Source organism: Neofelis nebulosa, chromosome 1, assembly GCF_028018385.1.
Source record: "Neofelis nebulosa isolate mNeoNeb1 chromosome 1, mNeoNeb1.pri, whole genome shotgun sequence".
Classification (NCBI taxonomy): domain Eukaryota; kingdom Metazoa; phylum Chordata; class Mammalia; order Carnivora; family Felidae; genus Neofelis; species Neofelis nebulosa.
Window position 1 is genome coordinate 41,835,955 of NC_080782.1, and position 19,262 is coordinate 41,855,216.

A 19,262-nucleotide genomic window follows, 5' to 3' on the forward strand; every position below is an offset into this window, starting at 1 on the left:
CCATGCTAATCTCTACCCCACCCGTCCTACAATTAAGGAAAATTCTTCCTCCTCACTTCCTGCCATCCCACCACAGGGAAGGCAGAGGAGCACGGAGAATAACGTGGAATCTTAGATTCTCAGACTTAGAGGAGATGTTAGCAGTCAACTTTATGTCTTTATCTGAGCATCTCGTCTTCCTGCCTTAACCAGTTATTAGCTCTGTGGTCTCAGGATTAGTTATGTGACTTCTCCAGGATCCAGTTTACTCATCTGCAGTGTGGGTATCATTATGGCCACCTCACTGACTCACGGTGAGAAATGATGAGATAGTGTTCAATACAGGAAGTTTTGGGTACATAATGCTTCATAAATAATAGTTACTATCTTTTCTTACATATAAGTACAAGATCAAAGGGAATATATATCTATATTATACATATGAATTCAAATAGATTCAAATACATTCTGGAACCAGGGGCTCTAAATTATTTAACAAATAAAATGGAGGTCACCTGGTTCAACATCTCTCCTAGTAATGACGTGGTGAATGAGTTGGTCCCTAAAGGTGAACGGAAGCAGTGAGACCCTATTGGTTGCAAGCAATGAAGTAGATCTTGTGTAGTATCTTCTTATGGACTTAATCCAGGCCCTGGTTTCCTACTTGAAATAATTGAAAGTGACATCCTAGATGGTCCACGAGACCAGATCTCTAGTCAAGATTAACTAAAGAAAGAAATGTCAACCACAGGAGAGAACACATGAAGTCGCATCTGGCTGGTAAGACCCAAATATTGAAATGGAATCAGGAAAACAAACCTTTCATCACAGTCCCCTCACCCCCCACCCCCAACTCCGAATTTATAAAGCACAAGCCAGTGGTCTTCAGGACTTAGGACTAGGGGGATAAAGAGCTCTGCAGAATCAATAAATTTATTAGTTACAAGGGGCGTTTTGTCTTTAGCAAGACAATCAGTTCCAGCGTCAATCCTTTCATGGATATTCTTTCCAACATTTAACAAATCACGTGATATCTTTGGGTCTCTGTTTCTTATGTGTAAAGGGGGATTAATTACATCTCAGCTTTTGTAAGAGGTTGTACTTGTGTTGGATTAAAGATGGCCACAAATTCTTTGACATGCTTCCCATCCAGAGGTGGGGAGTCTGCTCCTTCCCTTGTGACTGCCTTGTGACTGCCCTGACCGAGAATACATTAGAAGTGTTGTATGCCGGTCTTGAGACTCATTTTTAAGAGGGCTCTTGGTTTCTCAAGGCCATGATCTGTCATGTAAGAAATCGAACATGTATGAACATGAGATCACATATAGAGAGCTGGGACCACATGGACAGGGACAGGGGCCCAGCGGAGCCCAGCTTTCCAGATGACGCCACCAAAGTGCCATCAATGTGTATGATAAATTGTCTTGGACCCTTCAGGCTTGTCCAGTCTCCAGCTAAACACCATCAAGTGACTTTAGCCAAGCCCAGATTCCTGATGCGCAGAATTGTGAAGTCTGGGAATAGTACATTGTTTTTTCAGCCATTAAGTTTTGGGGTAGATGTTATATGGCAACAGATAACCACAACTGAAATAAACAGGTAATATACAGTCTAGTGTGACCGTGGCAGTTCCCTGGCTGGAGAGTAGTCCTCCCTCCAGTAGGGGATCTAGCCACATTTTGTGGCAGAGCTCTGGATGGAGAGATTTATCTTTCTCCTCATGGTAACTGGTTTTGTTACACTTCAGTTGCTCTGGTTCGCCTTTGAAGCGGTGTAGAAACAGCAGCGGCTTCAAGAGAAAGCTAAAGCGCTCCGCTTCTGCTTCCCAAGGGGTTTGGCAAGCTGCCAGTAGCTTTGAGAATCAAGGAAGACGACCCCAGCAGGGATATTCATCAGGAGCCAGGAGCACAAAGTGGGGCTGAGAATGTCGCCAAGAGCCGAGGGGGAACTTCGGGTTCCAGGAAGAAAAAACTGTGGGGGTGAGGGTTTGGGGGGAGACTCCTTTCTGTCAGAGATCTGAATTGTTTCTGCATCTCTGCCCTGGTTCTTCAAGTATTTTGTTTATGTCTGTGACACAGCACATCTCCAATCGTATTATAACTGTCTGTTTCTTGTCTCTGCTATAGCTACTGCTACTCACACTATACGTGTTGCCCATTTACCGAGGGCACATTATGCAGCAAGAGGTGTATTCTATAATATATCTCACTCCTATAGCAACGCTGCAAGGCAGCTCTCATTCTCCACGTTTTAAATATGAGGAAACTGAGGCCCAGGGAGTTCAATCCACTTGCCTAATATCCTACGGCCAGGATACAGTAAAACTGGGAATTAAACCCACATCTGGCAAAGTCCGTAATGCTGGTGAATGGTCAGGGTGAGACCAAAGCAACCCTCTTTAGGAAGAAGACAGAGAACTTGAGTGCCTTATAAGCTTTCTGAGCTGAGGACACGTGGAAAAAATGTGAACATATTTATATAAATTTAAAGATGTATCTGATAAATAATATACAGGAATAAAAACTAAAAACCTACTGCAACAATCAAGAAGTGGGATGGGAGAAAAGGAGCGAAGAGGAGGACGATGGGTTTGAGAGATATTTATAAAAATGCATCTACGATTTGGCTTCCAGCTGGTCATGGTGGATAAGGAAAAGATGACCTCAAAGAATTGCATTTAAATGACTAAAAGATGACTAATAGATGTGCCTTTTACGTACAAAGTAGAAGAGGATATTAGTTTATAACGGAAATTTCCACTTTGGGCACACTGGATTCAAGAAAACAGAAAGAAGCTTAAGGCGAGATATTGAACAGGTGGGTAGAGATAGGACCCCAGAGCCCAGAGATGGGACAGGACTGCAGGAGGGGTGAGAACAGAGGTGCAGGTGAAGCCATGGGATGGGTGAGCTCTCCAAAGGAAAGAAGGAGATCCCTAGTGCTGGAAGGCCGAGGGTCTAACCTTGAAGGACACTCGGCCGTACAACAGGAAGAAAAAGACAGCAACCGGTGTCTGGGAAGGCACCCACAACAACCAGTAGAAATTCACATTTGGAAAGGAGAACAATAATGGAATAATACTTGTGGCTAACATTTATTGAATGCTTATTATGTACCATGCACTGATTTATGTTCTCCTGCATGCACTCAGTTATATTCTTCACGAACTCCAAAAAGAAGTTACTATTAACACAATGTTAGAGCTGAGAAGGTAAAACCCAGAAAATTTAAATAACTTCTCAAGATTACACAATTGGTAACCGGTCAAGCTGGGATTGAATCCAGGCAGTCTAGCACCCCGGGCGTCATTCTTAACTACCTGCTATACTGGCTATTTGAGAAGAGTAGAAAAATGAACACCAAAGTCAGACCAAGCAACCACAAGTCACATCTCGGAGCATCAGCTAACTGTGCCTGGAGCAGCTGCCGTGGACCAATCAGAAGAGCACGAGGACAGGTGAACTCTCGTTTGCCTTGAGGCTGACTCTCAAGGAGCTTATCATCCAGGATGAGAAGGAGATAAACCGATGATTAAGATGAGTGATAACTGGGGCACCTGGGTGGCTCAGTCGGTTCAGCATCCAACTTCAGCTTGGGTCACGATCTCACGGTGCGTGGGTTCAAGCCCTGCGTCCGGCTTCGTGCTGACAACGTGGAGCCTGGAGCCTGCTTCAGATTCTGTGTCCCCTCTCTCTCTGCCCCTCCCCTGCTTGTGTGTGCATGTGCGCTTTCTCTCTCTCTCTCTCACAAAAATTAAAAATAAAAAATAAAAAAAACATTAAAAATTTTAAAAACTGCTATGCTTATACATTTTTTAATTTTTTAACGTTTTATTTATTATTATAAATTACAGAATCCGAAGCAGGCTCCAGGCTCTGAGCTGTCAGCACAGAGCCCGACACGGGGCTCGAACTCTCAAACTGCGAGATCGTGACCTGAGCCGAAGTTGGACACTTAACTGACTGAGCCACCCAGGTGCCCCACTGCTATGCTTATATTTAACATTCTATGGGCACTCAGAAGAAACAACAAATCATGGGGAATGAAGCCTGGCCAGTGGGTAGAGACAGTGACACATTCTGTCAGAATACTGAAGGGTGAGTGTTCATCGGGAAAAGAAAAGGAACTCGAAGCAAGGAAGAACATGGGGTTATGAGGAAACATATCAGACTCAGGCTATGAATAACAGATCACTCATGGGTTGGAGCTGAGTTAGAAAAAACAGACCGAGGACACGCTGGGAAAAGCACTGAAAGACAAGGGAAGAATTTAGCCTATGGTTGATAAGGTATCACTGAAAAAAATTCGGGGCTTTGCACATGCCATTTTCTGGAACCTTCCTTCCAGAAGATGCCTCCTCTTCTTCCTCTTTACCTACTGACATTTGCATAATCCACAGATCCCAGCTTCCCTGTTAGTTCCTCCCCGAGCTTACCCTGCTTTGGAGGCCACATGCTCCAATAGCTTCTTTGACTTCTCCTTATTTGACTTCAATGGCCACCGATTTCATTATAATTACCTATTTACTACCTGTTCCCCACTAGACTAAAAGCTCTGTGATTCAGAGCTTTCTTTGGTTGTTCACCTCTGCACTTCCACTGCTCTGCTCAGCTCCTGGCAATTAGTTAAGTACTCAATGCATATTTAATGAAATGAATATAAAAATAAGAGTTCATATCCCGTAGCATGAGATTCAACTCAACAAGTATTACTATTATGTACAAAGTATGAACTTAGCCTCAAAGCGTATGTGAGAAAGGGAAACAGTACGCCTTCCTTTCAGAAACACATTTCAATCCCATTGGGAAAACAGATGTAACTGTGTGACACAAGTTCACAATGACAGACACCTTTTAGGTATACATTACAAAACTGAGTGGTGCCGCAGGGAGATCATTAAGAAATGCAGACATGCTTATCTCTGGCACAGGATGAAATATGCAACCTTTGAGTCAGAATCATATGTTTAACAAGTAAACCTGTTTTAAAAGAAAATCTGTGACTGACAAATCGTCGGAAGAGTTTTGCAGATAATATACATCAAGTTCTTGTGTTGCCAAGAGAAAGGGTAGGCAATTTGGTCGAACATGTCAGTGAGGACATCTTGCAATCCCATAGAGAATGGCATCCTCAGTGAAGTGAACCATTTCAAGGGGAATTGCATTTGATGCCAAATACAGGACAAAGTATAGCATGGATTGGGGGAAGGGGATCAGAATGGTTACAAGTCTAAAAAGTATGGCATATGAAGCCAGTGGAAGGATCTAGGGATGTTTGGCCTAATACAAGAAGAGTTGGGAAGGGCAAACCTTTGTCTTGTTGTGGAGGCTCAATAAAGAGATCTGAAGGTCCCCTGGGCAGCCTAAAAGAAGTTGATGTCTGCTATTCTTGTCTGCCCAACATCCTTCTTCCAGAAGGAACTGCCATTCTCCCACGCCATACACCTTTGGTAAAGCTGTCATGGTGCCTCACCTCTGCCCAGCCACCATAATGTGTGAATGGTCAATGAAAGAGTGACTCAAGCAAAGCCAGCCAAAATTCTTCCATGAGAAAGAGCATTTAGGCTTCTCCTCCTGTGGATTCACAAGTTAATCAGGATGGTTTAAGACTCACTGGTCTAAGCCCAGCCTGAGACTCAATCCAACAAGAAAACAGCAAAGGGACACAAAAGACAGATATACAGAGAGGGACAGAGGCAGAGAGGGAGACTGACAGAGATGGAAGACAAAGAGAAGAAAAAAGAAAAGATAGAGTCAAGGAGGAGAGAGAGACAGAGACAGAAGGAGAGAGTGAGCCTCGATGGCATTGTTCAAACCCTGTAGACGGCCATGTCTAAGGTCAGACTTTTCAGCTGATTCAACCAATCGATTTATTTTCCATCATGTGTTGCTGAAAAAGATCTTACTAACATATCATCTGAGAAGTGAGTTGGTCAAAACACTACATTCAGGCAATTCATTGGGATACTGGGAAAGCCCTTTTCAAAAGCTTATTTTAAATATAAAGCCATTTGAGCAAACTAAAAATATATTCACAGAAGTCTGCTTCTTGCATATCAAATGACTGGAATTTGCAGACAGCTACTGTGTACAGTGGTAACCTCTAGGGTATATAGCTGTGGAGGTGCAGAGGGAGAAGAGAGACATTTTTATGTTCTACTCATAAGCCGGAGGCACTTTTTTTTCACAATGCTCAGGTATTATTGTCATGCTCATTAAAAACTGTGATGGGGAGGGCGGCGCCTGGGTTGCTCAGTGAGTTAAGCGTTACGCTTCGGCTCAGGTCACCATCTCATGGTTCGTGATTCAAGCCCTGCGACGGGCTCTGTGCTGACAAGAGTTCAGAGTCTGGAGCCTGCTTCAGAGGGTTTGTCTCCTTCTCTCTCTGCCCCTCACCTGCTAGCTCTCTCTCTCTCTCTCTCTCTTTCAAAAAATAAACATTAAAAATTAAAAAGAAACTGCGATGATTAGAAAAGAGACTGTTGACATGGATGAGACACAAGGTCATGAATGAGGGTGGTGGGACCAAGGAAGACAAATATGGGAGTGAGTGGGAGGAAGGATCTGCTGACAGGAGACAGCCAGGGCTCCAAAGGGGGGAGAATCCAGGGCATTTTGTGAGAAAGCAGAGAGAACACGTTGGTCAGAAAGACTTCTGCGCTCTCTGCCTCGCTCAGATCTCAGAGGGAACTCCTAACACTAAAGTTAGAATGTTTTCAGTGACTGGAGAATGTGCTGGTCTAGGAGCACTTTCAGCCAAAGGCCATCCTGGATACTTCTGCGCTCAAGAAGTGTCAGTTTCTAGCACAGGGAAGATTCAAGTTTCAAACATATATTTTAGAGGTTAGTAAAAGTGATGGCTCCCAACCCCGATCTATCTGGTCACCTAGTCTAGCCAGGACCATTTTCAACTACCCTCCATATAACCGTTGTTAATAGTTTGATGCAATTTCATTCATATTCTCTCTCTGTCACTCACTCACTCACTCACTCACTCACTCACCTATACCTAAATATAAATATCTCTATATTTATTTTACAAAAGTGGAATTATTCTAAACATTGAAATCTGACACTTGCTTTCCCCCCAATTAACACAGCAGTGATATCTTTCTAGGGCAACACACATAACTATTTCTCATGGGTTTTAGTGGCCAGATTAAAACTCAGTACTCTATCACAGATACTTAGTTGGTTTTCATTCACCACAGAACCTTTGATTCAAAATAGTCAACTGTACTATAGTGCTTTTAATGCACTTTTCTGGTCTCCCATGACCCATACATACTATATGATGCATGTAGCTTAATTATGCTTTGGAAATTACTTCTAATGAGGCAATAAGCTTTCATTAATTGGATTCAATTCTCAAAGCACCAGGAAGCACAGTGGATGGAGCACTGTAGTTGGGAAAAAGCATTTTATAATATTAATGGAGTCCTGCTTCTTGCTCTGATCCAAGGGTCTGCCATCCGGGAGGAATTAAGAATCACAGTGAGCGTTTTTGCCTGGGAAGCATGACCGGAGATCACTAATCCCTGTAGAGTCATGGTAGCTCCAGAAACAAAGACAAACATCTTAACAGGAATCACATGATGAACAATGGGCACCGCACCCCACTGACAAGCTCCCCCTATGCTCTGGCCCAGCCCAACTGTCAGGTTGGACAGAGCAAAAACAGAAGCTAACTGATAAATAAAAGCTTACACTTCCAGACTAAGATGTAGTGTTGTCATGTTCAGGGTGAACCTTCCATCCCAATGAGAATATCATTCTTGGGACAGGAGATGCTAGAAACAATTGGCAACCTTCCCAGGCTCCCTGAGGAAAACCGGCCAAATGAAACCATCTGACTCCATCTTACTTATGGTATCAGAGGTTTTGATGTCCACTATCCGAGAAGGAAATGGAACTAATGGCAGCCAAAAAGTTTTGAGAGAATTCCCTCAAAAACAGGGTACACTGAACACTCCATTTGTTGAACAGCGTTTACCAAGTGCCTACATCAGTAGGTTGGTTGCCCTTATTGGTTATTGTTAGTTTCCCCATTAAAAGGTAAGTTCCATGAGGGCGAGGACATTGTCCTTACTCATATCTTTTTTTTTTTAAATGTTTATGTTTTGAGAGAGAGAGAGAGCGTGCGAGCAGGGGAGGGACAGAGAGAGAGAGAGAGAGAAAGAGAGAGAGAATCCCAAGCAGGCTCCATGCTGCCCGTGCAGAGCCTGATGCGGGGCTCAAACCCATGAGCCATGAGATCGTGACCTGAGCCGAAGACGGACGCTTCACCGACCTAGCCACCCAGGCGCCCCTCCTTACTCATATCTTTGCACTTTCTCCTCTCAGGGGAGATAGAGACATATGATTCCACTCGGATGTGTTCTATAAGAAACAAATGAGCAAAGGAAAATAAAAGAGGCACGCCCCCATTCTTAAATACAGAGAGCAAACTGGGGTTGCCTGAGGGGAGGTGGGGGGAATGGGTGAAATAGATAGAGAGGAATAAGAGGTAAAAACTTCCAGCGACAAAATGAATAAATCACAGAGATGAAAAGTACAGCATAGGGAATACAGCCAATAAGATTGTAATAACGTCGTGTGGTGACAGATGGTCACTATACTTATCATAGTGAGCATTAAATAATACATAGAATTGTTGAAGCATTATGTGTACACATGAAAGTAATATAACACAGCATGTTAATTATACTTTAATAAAAGAGTATAAACGCAAAAAAAAATACACGATAGATTTTAATCACCACTGCACTAACTTTTACAAAGAAGAATCAGTTTGATGGGGTCAGGGAGAGCTTCCAGAAGGAGGCAAGGATTGAGCTAAAGTCTGAAAGATACACAAGAGAGGAGGGGGCAGAGGAGTTTCCAGGTAGAGGGAGGAGCCAAGGCCCTGGGAGGGCTGGGCCCAGAGCACCGGAGAGAGAAAGAAGGCAAAGACAGCTTGCAGCCCAGGGAGTAAGGCTGGCGAAGGGCATCAAGGGAGGTTGGGGACACAGACAGGAAACAGATGGCACAAAACCTTACGGGCCCAGGAGTCTGGTCTCGATCTTCAGTGCACTGCATAGCCATTGAAGGGTTTTAACCATGACTCTGGCTATGAGATCTTATAAGACGTGAGCAGATTGGAAGAAGATAAAGTAGATGTGGGGAAAACAATTAGGAGGCTGCTGAAGCGGCTTATGCAAGAGATGGCATTAGTCTGGGCCAGCATGATAAAAATTGGAGAGAAACAGTAGGATCTGTTTAGGAAAGAAAATCAGTAGGACTTATTGATTAAATGCAGGGGATAAGGAAAGACCGCATGTAGCGTAACTACCTGATTTCTGGATGATGCAGCGGCTGGAGCAGCTATTCACTGATGAGGTCCAAGTTCGGTAAGAAAAATCTTACCATGGAGGGTGCATGGACAGTTGCAGGAAACTGAAATGAACATCCACCAGCACTGTGTACTGTGCCAAGCTGGGCCAACGCAATGCCTCCGCCGGACTATCTAACTCAATCCTAACTGCAATCCTATAGAACAGGTGCTATTGCCCCCAGTTTTAGAGACGAGAAGACAGAGACTCAGAAAAGCTTAATAACTTAAGACCATCCTCAGAGCTAAACACTGGCAGAGCGGGGGTTTGAATCCCACCCTCTTCAGTTCTAAAGCAGATGGTTCTTCATGACCAGACCATACTGCTTCGAGACAATGAATGCCCGCCTCCGCGGGGAAAATTCCATGATTTCTAAAGCCCCTGATAGTTCTTCTGGAACTCTGAAGCCAAATCTTCCTAGGGAACCTTCAGCCCCCTTCTCAGGGCCACTCCGAGTCAATTTTCCACACTAGGAAGATGATTCTATATGTCCCCCCAATCTACACTCCCTACTCAGCTCATTTTCTTCCCCTTGCTTTTACCCAAAACTCAAGGTTACCTCCAGGTGCCACGATCACCTCAGCTCTGCCCCCTCCAAGTCCATATGATACTTTCAGTCTCAGCACTCAATTTGGCAATGACCCCATGTGGGCTACCCCTCAAGACTTCCATGTATTTTCTACCCCCTTATATTTTATTTCTTCTCATGTGAACTTCCATACAGTATATAGTGACTGGCTTAAAGTGTTTCATGTACTGAAGTCGGACTGCTGCGAACAAGCAGATGAACACAAGTTTCAAACCATGACGTGCTTTGGGTCTGCTCGCCAACCAACAGTTCAGTTTTACCAATGTCGCTATCTGTAGCGAGAGAGTCTCATTAGACGTGCATTTAATTTAAGCACATTCGACTCTATGTTCCTGGTACAGCAAGAGAGAGAAAGAATTCGCACAATTTAAATAGAGCAGGCCATTATACCTGCCATTCCAATCAATAAGCACCATCCCATGGGACAGGAGATGAATCCACTGTTCCCGCAGCTGGTTTCAGGCCCTCAGGACCTTCCCCAGTGTCAGAAATTCTCTGGGCAGACTCTTATTTGAGTGTTTAAAGACATATTTTAGACACATCACAATCTCTAATTTTAGTCAAATGCTTTTCCTGTTCCCCCGTTAAAGAAACAGTGACCTATCTCTAGACTGGAAGAATGACTGGGTCTGTTGGACTCCTCCGGAGATAGGAAAGGCTTGTCCCATGGGAATTCTGGTAACATATTACTGGCATGTGTTATCAGAATTTGGGAACTAACCCTACGATACGAGTACTGTCATGGCGGTTTGCGATCCTGTAATCGTCTGACCTTTAGACTGCATTCTGCTTTTATGACTGAATACAAATGGGCAGGAATTGGAAAATAAAAAGTCCAAATACCACTGATTAACGTACACCTCAAATAAATAAGGCCACGATGGAAATCGTCAGGCCTCCTGAAGTCAAATGTGAAACAAAAGAATAAAATTATGCAAAGGAATTAAATGCTAGCCGTGCATCCCCCAAACGAATCATTACTGGGGATTTTAAAATCATCTTTAACTTTCTGGAAAAGATTCTCCACAGTTGCATGCACATACCTAAATATGCATATAAAATTCTGACATGGACACATTTTGGGAGAGGAGGTCATGTCGGAACATCAAACTATCCTTCTGAACCACCCTAGCTGCCTATTGGGGAAGGCATATTACTTCCTGCTCCCTCAGAGTTTGTTCATGCCATCAGTATAAATTTAGAGCTCTACCATAAACTGATTGCCAATACTTATCACTCTCTAGATCGTGAACTTCCTACAGGTCGGTTCTAAGCCTTAACCACCTCTGTGTCTGCAGGACCTTAGGGAGGGCCTGACTGAAAGGGAGCCCTCTGCAAAGACTGGAGAGTGGGGGAATCAGTGAGTACCCAGAACTTATCTCTCTGAGATTCATCACTTCTGATGAATTAGGGAAAGGAAGAAAGGTGTGGCCCCATAGCCAGTCAGGTCCTTGTCCCCAGCACAGAGCTCTGCTGTCACACTGCTCTGTCCTCACCTGTCCAGAGAAATGCAGCACAGGTGAAAAATCGACGCCGTCGTGAGCAGGACGTCTAGTGATGTCCGGACCAGGCAAAACATCTCCCCATAAATCCAGATGTCCTGAACCAGCTCGATGGCACCAAAGGGCATCACCAGCACCGAGACCAGCAGATCCGCAAAGGCGAGGGATACGATGAAATAATTGGTCTTTATCTTCCTGTGAGAAGAATGTACAAGGAAGAAGGCAGGGGGAGAGACAAAGGAAAAGGTGGGAGAAAGGGGCAGGACAGAAAAAAGAGGAGAGGGAAACAAAGAAAGAAGGGAGAGAGACAGAGGAAAGAAAAGTGAGACATGCAATGAATTCTGTGAAATTCCCTTCCCCCCTCTGTCATGCAGCGTGTGTGGTCCAGCCACCCCTGACCTCCTGCACCCAAATCCTTCTCATCTTCTTCCCTGCGGCCACACTGGCTTGATTTGAGCCCTGGTGCATGAAGCATGGCCTCTACACAGGCTTCTCTCTCTCCTCACCCGCCCTTCCCTTCAGGCCTTGTTTGTTTATTCTCAGGGAACCCTCCCAAGGCACCCTCCTCACAAATGGTGTCAAATTCCACTGTTTTCCACGCTTAGACTGACTGCTGTGTGCCTCACATTTGTGACATGGGCCAGAACCGCGCTTTTACATTTCCTTTGCATTGTAAGTGGATTAGTGCATGCCTTGCTTAGAGAGGAAGGCCGTAGGTGAGCCAGGATTGTATCTTTTATCCCATTTTATGGCCTGGTGGCTCTCGACCCAGGCTCAACACCAGAATCACCGGGTGAGTTTTTATAAATATTGATGCCCAGGTCTCTCCCCAGATCAATTAGTTCAGAGACTTTGGGTGGTTAAACCCTCCCCCACCCCCACAAGGATTGTCAGATAAAATATGACCTCCGAGTTATAAAATAGGCCTCCGAGTTAAATGGCAATTTCAGGTAAGCAATGAATAACTATTTACTATAAGTATGTTCCAGACACTGCATGGGACATACTTATGCTACACACTAGCAATTTTCAAAAGGTCTTCAGGTGACTTTAACTGCAGCTGGGTTGAGACTGATGAAGTGGAAAGAGCAGAAGATACAGGTCTAAATCCAGATCAGTCACTGAGCACCCACCCCTCTCTGAACCAGTGGGGAGGTTTGACTAGATATGCTCTCAACAATTGTACATTTATAGTGATCACAACTGTTACCAAACACCTCCCCCCAACCCCTCCCAAAGCTGAACACGGGAAAAAAAGACGGGACGGAGATCCACGTAAGTGCTTACACCGGCTATGTCATCATGGGGAAATCACGTGTGATCTCTTCCCTGCTCTGTTTTACCAATATCATTTCCCTCTCATAATTTGAATTGTAATGGGAATCATAGTTCAGACCCCAGCTCTCCAGGGAGAGCCTCCTCCGGTTTCCTCCTGCTACTCACCTGAGCTGCCTGTCCCTGCACACAGCCACCATCACCAGCAGGTTCCCCAGGATGGCCATCAGGATAACCGCCGAGAGAAACGTGAGCAGCACGACCTTCTCCACCGACCCAAAACCCTCCTTGGAACTGGAAGACACACGCATGCACACGCACACACACACACACACACACACACACACACACACACAGAATTGAAGGAAACTCTGAGACACAAGGAAGAAAATTAATTTTTTCCTCACTTATCTTCAGGAAGGTAGCTTCACCATCAGCAGCCGTAATCCACATTTACTATATACACCTGGTATATGCCAATGTCTGTACTCGTCACTTTACATATTATCCTACTTAACCTCCTACATAATGAGGAGGCGGCAGCTCAGAGAGGTGAAGTAACTACCCTGCCATTACGCAGTTACTCTCTGCCAGAGAGCTTGTGACGTTCCTTCAGAGCACTTACCTCACTCAGCCTGTGCTCAGAAGCCTTATTTGGTTGATTCCTGTTGTGCACACCTCCCCAGCCAGGAGGTAAGCTCCACCAGGCGGAGAGCCTGCCTGTTTTATCCACCGATCAGTTCAATCTCAACGCATCACTCACAGTTGTTGGATGAAGGAAAGTTGGTGTTGGATGAATGAATGACGGTAAGTGGAAGCAGGGTCTGCATGAACACGAGGCCACCCTGTCTCCAGGACCCCACCCCTGCCCATGCAGAGGCTGCCCTGTAGAAGTGGGCTATTGCGGGGAGAGGTCATGGCTTGAAGGCTGTTCTAGCAAAAAGTGGACCTGAATAAACTGATCTCAGATTCTGTGACCTCCACTGGAAAGATAACAGCCAATCAATAGGCTCAGGGACTCCTTTCGACTGCCCTGAATCACATTTCTTTTGGTGCCCGATTGAATAGCTCACATTTGTGTTCTTGTCAATTCCAGCATCTGAATTGGTCCTGTGAACCCTGCCCTCCTATCGTAAACTCGGCATTTTGTTTTATTAACTTGGAAGCAAGTGTCTTCATCAATAAAAGCATAACATCCGTAGGTTATTAAAAAGCTACAGAAAAAAGGTTTCCGCTTTTAATAGAGTAGTAATAAAATTTTCTCTTTTAATCACGTTTCAAAGGGTCTCAAAACTCTCAGTGCCAAACCCTACATTTCAACACGGAGAAACTGAGGCCCAGAGTGGAGAACTGAATTGTCAAAGTATATTAGTGTCTGGCCTAGGAGAGGCTGCTTGTCCTGTGAGCCTGGAAACCCAGGGTCCCAAGCAGCAAGAAACAGCTGTCTTGACTGAGCTACTCTGACTGAAAACCAAGATGGCTGTTGGCCCCAGATGGCAACAACCCACCAGATCCTAGCTCTGGCCTCGTCCCCAAATTGTTTTCCATTAGGCCTGGCATGGAAGACAAGGTGCCAACTGGAATAAGGAACCAGTATTATAGTGGCTGAAGAGCCAGCAAGCTCCTTCACTCTGCTGACAAGTGTTTGTGTTGACTGATTGAAGTCATCGTGGCTAAGGTTCATAAAAAGAAATTCAAGTTATGTTCATCTAAACCACCCTTCCACATCCAAATTCCAACTATCGACAGGTTACAAGTATTGAACGGGGGAGATGTGATTCAGGAGGAAAAAGACTTCCACAGGGTAATATGGCTACCCCAAGCTAATCTGATCTCAGGCCATGTTACGGCAAGTAAAGTGGCCAACAAAGGAGGTGAGAGTGGGATTTCCCCTTGTTCTTCTCAGAGGCTCTGACTGAGAGCCCTTCGGAAACATGTTCTCCCCGCACAGCCTCTGCCCTTGCTCTCTGCCTTCCTCCTGGAACACTTCTTCGGGGCTGGCTTCTTCTTGTCACTCACATCTCAGATTCAAGTGAGGCCCTGTTGAATGTGCCACAACCAACAAACATTTTGCAGTTTCTGTGAACCACTTGTTAATCCGAAATGACTTCTGTTGTTGATTCCTGTGGCCCATCCTCAACACAATGACTTTGTTCCGCTTTTTTCACTGCAACTCCCAGATCCTAGCACAGCGTCTGATCTAGAATATGTGCGTACAGGTATGTGTAGTACATAGGAAGTGCTCAGTTGTGTTAAGCTAACTAAGTGAAAGAAAAAACATACTGCATTCATAACGGTGAGGTTTAGGCTTCAACATCTTTGAAGACTGATTGAAGGTACAAAGAAGATTTTGCCTAGAGAAGAAAAGACCCAGAGATAAGACACAAAAGCTGTTTTTAACTATCTTGAAGCACTGCCATCTGAAATGAGAGTAGATTCCCGCATTCATTCATTCAACAGCATTTTCTGAGCACCTACTCTGCATTAGGCATTGTTGTATATCTTGCGGAAGCAGATAAGCCAAACAGAGAACAGACAATGAATAGCTAAACAAGAAAATATGTAAAGTGTCAGGCTCTAATACATGCTATGGCAAAAAAAAAAAAAAAAAAAAATCTAGGAGGGACAGGAGGACAGGACTGCCAGAGGGGGTGAAGGGCTGGCTATATAATAAGGGTTGTCACAGAATGCTCTGTGATAGGGTTGTCATACTTTCTGCCCTGCAGGCTTGTAGAATCAAGGGGGACCAGTGATCGGGTTGTAAGCAGTGGTTCTCAACTTTAGTTACATACTGAAATCAGCTAAGGAGCTTTAAAAAGTATTGATGCATGGACTCCAATCTCGAAGACACTGATTTAACTGGTCTGGGCTTTGTGGCCTAAATATTGGAATTTTTAAAAGCTCTCAAGGGATTCAGATGTGCAACCAAGGTGGGGAATCACTGCCAAGAGAAAGGTAACATTTAGTAACGGGTAGGAGAACTTCCTAACAACTAAGAATGATCCTCAACAGCTTCCTGGTGTTGTTTTGAACTCCTTGGCTCAGGAAATGTTTAAGAATACCTAGATGTCAATAAAATACCACTGCACACCTGTTAAGATGGCTATTATAAAATAAAGCAAAACGGAAAAATAACACGTGTCGATAACCACGTGGAGACATCGGAACCCTTGCGCATCCTGGTGGAATTGTAAAACAGTGCCTTCACTGTGGAAAGCAGTGTCCCAAAATAAATTTTCGCAGAAGTTTCTCAAAAGGCTAAACACAGAATGACCAGGGGAGTCAGTAATTCAACTCCCAGGTATATACCCCCAAAGAATTGAAAGCAGGGACATAAATACTTTTCTACCTATGTTTACAGCAACATTATTCACAGTAGTAAAAAGGTAGAAATGACCCAAGTGTCCATCAACAGATAAATGGATGAACAAAATGTGGTATACACATACTACGGAATACTAATCAGCCATGAAAAGAAATGAAGGTCTGAAACATGCTACAATGGACATAAACCTTGAAAACATTATACTTAGTGAAATATGAAATAATTCCGACAGAAAGACAAATACTGTATGATTCTGCTTATAAGAAGAGCCTAGAACAGGCAAATTCATAGAGACAGAACACAATAGTGGTTACCAGGGACACGGAGGAGCAAGGAATGAGAAGTACGGAGTTTCTGTGAGGAAGAGGAAAAAATTCTAGAAATGGATAGTGGTGATGGTTGTGCACCATCGTGAATGTACTTACTGTCACTGGGTTATACATTTAAAATGGTTATTTTATATATTAATGGTAAATTTTAGGTTATGCACACTTTATCGCAATAAAGTTTATATGGATGACCACAGAGAGGATACCGAATCGGGCTCCTGCGTTGGAGGCAGATTGGTCTGGCTGATTTTAGATCACTCTCTTATCTATGGACAGTGATCTGAACATATTCTTAGAACACGGATTCTCCATCAACCACATCCTTGTCATTAGAGCCATCTCCTCTATACTGCCTTTCCTCTTATAGGAGAAAAGACCAGATTGAGGGTATGTGGTGAATACCTCTGGCACCAGAGAATGCACATTTCAAATCAAATTGGGAGTATCAGGGTCAGAGATTCCCAAGTCAACGTTATGGTTCACTTGTGGCACACCAATTAGGAGCCAGAAATGACTAAGCTTTAAACTCAACTTTGAATGACAAGCACAATTTAACAATGGAAGGAGCTTTTCCAATTAAGCAGAACTGTCCACTGAACTAAATGTAAGTCCAGTGGTAATTAAGACAAACCAGGAACCACCTCAGCAAAATCCGCGTTAGATCGCTGGGTTACCTTGGACTTCCTCCAACCACTCCCTGTCAATCCCTACCAGGTACTTCTCTTCTCATCTGGCCAAAGAGCAGTCCACTCCACTAAATTGGTTCTTTGACACTTATGCTTGTGATAAATTTTGCTTTCTCTTCTCTTTTGCTTCTTTCAGTGATCTCTTGATCTATTGATAAAGAAACACCACACACTTGTTGGCTCTGTGTACCATTTTCTCAGCTCTTGATAAAAGAAAACCTGGGTCAGTAATTCTGGGCAAATTTTCCACATAGGTCAGTGTATGTGAAAAAGGATGATAAATGATAAAGTAAAATATCAATAAGTAATCATTGTGAGCTATTAGTATCAGAAGCCTGCAGAGGGACAATAGCCTAAGGAAATTTTAGGTTTGTTTGTCACATCACCGAGAACAGTTGGTTTCAAGGTTTCACACACACGCACACACACACACACACACACACACACACACACACTATACTTTCTTAGGAGTCAAGAATACTTATCTCTTTTTTTTTTTTTTTTTGCACTGGCCATGTTAATAACAGCTGTGTAGCTTCTCTGAGCCTCAGTTTCTTCATGGATCCGTTAAGGAAGTTAGATTAAAACTCTCGTTGATCAAATATGTATTGACTGCCACCCATATGCCAAGCATTGTGCTATGCACGGGGATGCAGCGGTAAAGAAAGTGACAGAGACCCTACATTCACAGAGTTCACACTATTGATGAAAAAAACCAAGCAAGTGCACAGCTAAAGAAATATAATTGGCGATCAGTACCTCAAAGTGACACTCTCAAACTTAAAATGTTCATGTGCATCTACTGGGGATCTTGTTAAAATGCAAATTCTGATTCTTTTCAGCTGGGGTGGGGGCTGGGGCTCTGCATTTCTCACAAGCTCCTAGGCTCGCGAAGAGCATCGGTGATGCTCATGCTGGTGGTTCATGAATCACACTCAGGGTAGTAAAACTATCAAGGGCATTGACACGATGGTGGATGGAGAGCAACTGGATTAGAGGGAAGCTAGGTAATCAGGGAACATGGGGAGGGATGTTCAGCTGAACTGTGATACGTGCAGAGGATCCATGAGTTAGAGGAGCCAGGAGAGCAAATGCAAAGGTCCCAGGACAGGAAAGATATTTTGCGTTTACCATCAGAGGGGAATGAGCAAGGAATAAAGAATCTGGGGGGGGGGGGCTCTGAACACCAGCCAGAAGCCAGATCCCTTGGGCTTTGTATGCACTGCCGAGAAGCTTATGTTCTATTAGACAATACATGAGAATGCAGTGGCGTGATTTAAGCAGAAAAGTAGCCCTGCGGATGTGAATGTGAGAGAAAGTCAGTGAACCTGTCAGGGGCCCTTGCAAAGCTCAGGTCAGTGACGGCAGTGGCTTGGAGTAAGGTGGTGGCAGTGGGTGGAATAAAGGTATATTTGGGAAGTAAAGGGATAGGTAAGAACAACAGATCGATGGATGGATAAGAAGAAATGGAAATTACATTTCTGAATTGCTTATCTCAGTAATGAGATAGGAATTTAATGAGATGAGAAAAACATGTTGTGTGAGATGCCTATAAGACATTTAAATGAAGGGACACGCGGTTGGCTCACTCGGAAGAGCCTGAGACTCTTGATCTCAGGATTGTGAGTTCAAGCTCCACGGTAGGTATAGAGATGACTTAAGAAAAAAATTTTTAAGACGTTCAAGTGAATGTGTCGAGGAGGCAATTGGATATGTGTGTCTGGAGTTCAGAAGAGATGGCTGAGAAGGAGATATATACTTGGGATTTTCAGCATTTGGTGGGATTTAGATCTCAGGGGAGGGATGAAATCACCCAAGAAGAGGGCCAGGGGCTTGATGAACTCCACTACTGAGTCATGCAGGAGAGAAGAAGGAACCAGCAGAGGAGAATGAGAAAAACGCCCAGGGATTTCTGAGGAACCTCAGGCGAGTATGGTATTGTGGAAGCCAAGAGCGAAGAAAACATCCAGTGGAAAAAAAGAAGTGTCCCCTCGATAGCTCCCGGCAATACCACAGAGCCACTTCTGGGAATGAGGGGGGAGCCAAGGAGGCAGGGCAACTCGAGAAGTTCTTCTGTTTCTTTTTATGTATTGAATTTTCAATCAAACTCTGTTTGATAAGAAGGCTCCATCACCAGATCCATGATCTCTGGAGAATGTGCCAACTGTCCCATTCCTTGTAAGTCCCGGTCACAAGGGGAACATGTT

The 19,262-nt window shown here is 44.1% G+C and overlaps 1 protein-coding gene across 5 annotated transcripts in view; it reads right to left on the minus strand.

Moving 5' to 3' along the window:
* HTR4 (5-hydroxytryptamine receptor 4) overlaps positions 1-19,262 on the minus strand; it is a 180,668-nt gene that overhangs the window by 71,161 nt on the left and 90,245 nt on the right. For all 5 annotated transcript variants that reach the window (XM_058719617.1, XM_058719602.1, XM_058719609.1 and 2 more), the window contains exons 3-4: positions 12,884-13,009; positions 11,435-11,635 (exon numbers count right to left, since the gene is read on the minus strand). In XM_058719617.1, the coding sequence (XP_058575600.1) occupies positions 11,435-11,635; positions 12,884-13,009 (327 nt within the window). The remainder of the gene's footprint in view (positions 1-11,434; positions 11,636-12,883; positions 13,010-19,262) is intronic.